The following is a 4,278-nucleotide window of genomic DNA, read 5'->3' as shown; positions in this document are numbered from 1 at the left end:
ATTAAGGTCTTGGATGTTGCTAGCTGTGAAGAGGATGCTGCTGATTTACAAAAGTATTTAGATCATTTAATGAGTTGCGCAAATATATGGCAGAGGGGTTATAATTATAATAAATGCAAGATAATGTATGTGGGTTATCATACTTTGAATTATAAGTATAATTTGGATGGGAATAACCTTAACAGTGTTATGAAAGAAAGGGATCTTAGTGTAATTGTTGATCAGTCTATAAAGCCATTCAAGCTGTTGCTAGTGGTAGGGCAAATAGGATTTTAGGTTGTATCTACAGATGTTTTGAATGCAAGTCTAAACAGGTTATAATTTCATTGTACAGGTCACTGTTTAGGCCGTATTTGGAGTATTGTGTTCAGTCTTGGGCTCCTTACCTTAGGAAAGACATTGAATTGTTGGAAAAGGTTCAGAGAAGGGTTGCTAGAATGGTGCCTGGGATGGAGGGGTTGCCATACGAGGAGAGGCTAAAATCTCAAATTCTTTTCTCTTGAAAAAAGAATAGTTAGGGGGGATCTGACTGAGGTGTTTCAGATAGTAAAGGGAATCGATAGTGTTAATGTATCATCTTTTTTCATATTTAACACTGAGAATAGTAGGACGCAAATATAAATTTTGGCAAGGTACGAGTCATCTTCAACCAAGACAGTTTCATTTTTCTAACAGGGTAGTTGGCATTTGGAATGGGTTGCCTTCAGATGTAAAGGCAGTAAGTTTAAGTGAGTTTAAGAAAAAGCTTTAAGTATATGAACGATAAGGGCTGGGTTTAGGATTTTTTAAAATTATTTTAATTTAGTTTAGAGGATGGAACAGCAGAGATCGACCAATAGGTCCCATGTTGTCCCAAAACATTATGTTATATATATATGTTATAACTTATTAACCAAAAAACATGGTTTGTTCTCTTGCAAAAATTAATTAGTTGAACTTAAAGAGTAAGAGTGATCAATCCTTCCATGTTTTTTGTTCAGTGAGTAGCATGCTACATTACATGATCAATTATTTTCATGGAATTTATTGTAATTTATATTATAATAAGTAAATAAACACTCACAGCATGAAAATCATGTACAGCATCATAACATATAATATGAAAAAAGGTTGGCTGAAAATGTAAAAGATAACAGTAAGGATTTCAAGTATCTGATGATTAAGGTGGCTATGTTATTAAATTTGATATTTCATCAGTTTTTACTAATGAAGATTTGAGCAGTATTCCTCATTTTGAACAGTTGATAGATGGAAACAAGATTGAAATTGGGAAGTTTATAAAAATAAATAAAGCTCCTGAGCCAGATAATATTTCCCCGAGGTATTTGAAGGAGGTTAAGGATTGGATATCTGAACCACTTGCTACTATTTTTTTTGTAAGTCCTTGAATAGTGGGCAGGTGCCAAAGGATTGGAAGTTAGCTAATGTCACTCCTCTTTTCAAGGGAGATAATAAAAATATCTTCACTGCTAATTTTACCATAACATTCAATATATGTGATTAAAGAAATGTTACAAAACAAACCTAATTCATACAATTTTTTTTTATCACATTTTTATAATACAACTACAAAGGAAACATGAAGTCTCTGACTTAATAAATCTGTATGCACTACTGTCAGTTTTCATGTGCTCCCAAAATATCTTAATTTTTTTAAAATGACTATGATACCTAAACCTTTTTTCTTTTTTCTGTAGTTGGAGTTCCTCTTCTTGTCTTTTTGTTTATTGGAACACCTTACAGAAGAGGATTTTTCTGTGATGATGACTCCATTCGTTACCCTTATAAAGACTCGACCATTTCTAATATAACATTATACTGTGTGGCCATATTAGGTCCTGTTATTGTGGTAATTATACATACTGTGATACATTTACTTGCTTTGAATTAAGCTTTCAAATCAAGGCCTGAAGGCTTTATAATTGTATTTATCTTTTTTCTCTGTACTGTTACTTACTAGTGATAGGAATATAATAATCAAATGCCACCATCTTTATATTTCAAAGAAGTCTTTCAACATTGAACAGGAATTTTTCTAAAACTTGTTTTGTAAGTGAAATATATCCAACATCACAAAAATACTTGTATACATATGTACTTAAATATCTAATTGTTAAGAATTGTGCTTTGTATTTTTGGTTATATGATATAGAAAAGAATCAAGTGATTGGATAGAGAAAGGTTACAAAAAATGTTTTCTAAAAAAAAGTGTGTTCTTGATCTGATATATCATACTTCTGTTTGACATTTGTACGATCTGTATATAATCAGATGAGGTGCTTAGCTACATTTATAATAATTTTTTTTCATTTATTATATCATATATTATTTATTATTCATAAAAGTGAATTTTTCGTTTAAAAGAAAGACCCCCCCCAAAAACAAAACAAGAAAAAACACATTATTGTTTGTTCCAAAATTTCACAGTCTAAATTTCCAGCTTTCTCATAATAAACTGAAAACAAGTGTTTGAATAAAATTCAAACTTTATGAATACAAATAGTTAACAAAATAATTGCCTTCCCCACCACACAAGCACTTCTACACTATTGTTTAGCTGCTGCATGCCTTCATTATTTTACAAAACTAAAACTTCACCCAACAAAAATAGAATAGAAATATATTGCTCAGTATCCATCTTAGTTTTGTTTGTGGTATTCTTATGGTTTATCTCTTCCTTTCCTGTCAATGTGACAATCTTATCATAAGACCTTGACTCTTCAGAAAACTCAAACCCACTTTGAAGTTAACTAGTCAAAATGGAATATATTTTCTGTAAACCTGGCTTCCAGTCTGAGTTTGTCTTACTAGAGATTTGCTCACACCTTGTTCCTTAAACTTCTGAATAGCACATGTCTGTATCAAGAAATTCTAGTTTAAAAAAAAAGAAGCCTACTCTCATTTTCATATTTGGTTTATAATGTTTGTGATCCTTTGTAAAAAAGGACAAGATTTAGAGCAGTAAACCATTGTGTTTTTGTTGGGTAAAAAATAAATACATCATTATGAAAATGTATCAGTGAATTGAGTCCACAATTGATCTACACTATATATATATATATATATATGATTGATTCACAGTTACATTATGAAGTAAATACATTTTTATTGTGATTAATAAATAGCACATGAATGTAACAGAAATACACTATTAATGTTTTGCTAAAAGTGGTTTCTATTCTAGCAGGTTTTTCTAGAAAAATGTGTCCTTTTTCTTATATTCATCTTACGGCTGATAATATGTAAGACTGTAAATATATGTAGATAAACATTTAATATGTTAACCTGTTTTTCTTTGTTTAAACTGTATGGTAACTGTATAAATTGTTAACCTTATGTACTTGACCATTACTCCCGGTGTAAAACTCCTGCATAATGTCAGGGTACAGCTAATGATAAAAGTTATATTTGCTATTGTACTTTGGCTTTTCAGTAGAGAAGGGAATTTGGAATAAAAGTGTAATACTGTACATGTAAAGATAATGTTTGTTCTGGGATATATGTTGAAAGGTATTTAATAGATAGAGAAAACAAAGAGTATAAAGCAGTTTTTGTTGTTCCTGTTAGGCCACAATATGCCTTTGTTTGTCCTTGTTCGACCTAATCTGAAATATGTGGTCAGTGAGTAGTATAATATTTATTTTCTATTAAATTAAAAGTAAGTAATGTTGTTTGTGTTACCTTGGTATGCTTTTATTTTAACATTATTACATGTTTTTACCTTTTGTTTGTATATATACATATATAATGAATTGTAAATTGAGTGAGAGGAAGGAAAAATTAAATCACAACAGCAATTCAAACATCCAACACTGGAGCACAAATCATAAGGTGTGTAATCATGTAATGTGCCCCATGTGTGTGTTTATACAAACATCCAACACCGGAGCACAAACCATAAGGTGGGTAATCATGTAATATGCCCTATGTGTGTGTTTATACAAATATCCAACACTGGAGCACAAATCATAAGGTGGGTAATCATGTAATGTGCCCTATGTGTGTGTTTATACAAATATCCAACACTGGAGCACAAATCATAAGGTGGGTAATCATGTAATGTGCCCTATGTGTGTGTTTATACAAACATCCAACACTGGAGCACAAATCATAAGGTGGGTAATAATGTAATGTGCCCCATGTGTGTGTGTTTATACAAACATCCAACACTGGAGCACAAATCATAAGGTGGGTAATCATGTAATGTGCCATATGTGTGTGTTTATACAAACATCCAACACTGGAGCACAAATCATAAGGTGGGTAATCATGTAATGT

At 31.3% G+C, this 4,278-nt stretch overlaps 1 protein-coding gene across 1 annotated transcript in view; it reads left to right on the top strand.

Annotated features, from left to right (window-relative positions):
- LOC106472963 (putative phosphatidate phosphatase) overlaps nt 1-4,278 on the top strand; it is a 24,588-nt gene that overhangs the window by 3,051 nt on the left and 17,259 nt on the right. Inside the window, exon 2 of the mRNA XM_013933632.2 lies at nt 1,698-1,849. Coding sequence (XP_013789086.1) covers nt 1,698-1,849 — 152 coding nt within the window. The remainder of the gene's footprint in view (nt 1-1,697; nt 1,850-4,278) is intronic.

This window comes from Limulus polyphemus, unplaced genomic scaffold, assembly GCF_000517525.1.
Source record: "Limulus polyphemus unplaced genomic scaffold, Limulus_polyphemus-2.1.2 Scaffold5775, whole genome shotgun sequence".
Taxonomy (NCBI): domain Eukaryota; kingdom Metazoa; phylum Arthropoda; class Merostomata; order Xiphosura; family Limulidae; genus Limulus; species Limulus polyphemus.
Note: the sequence above shows the minus strand (reverse complement) of the source record. Positions and strands in the feature narration are given on the sequence as shown.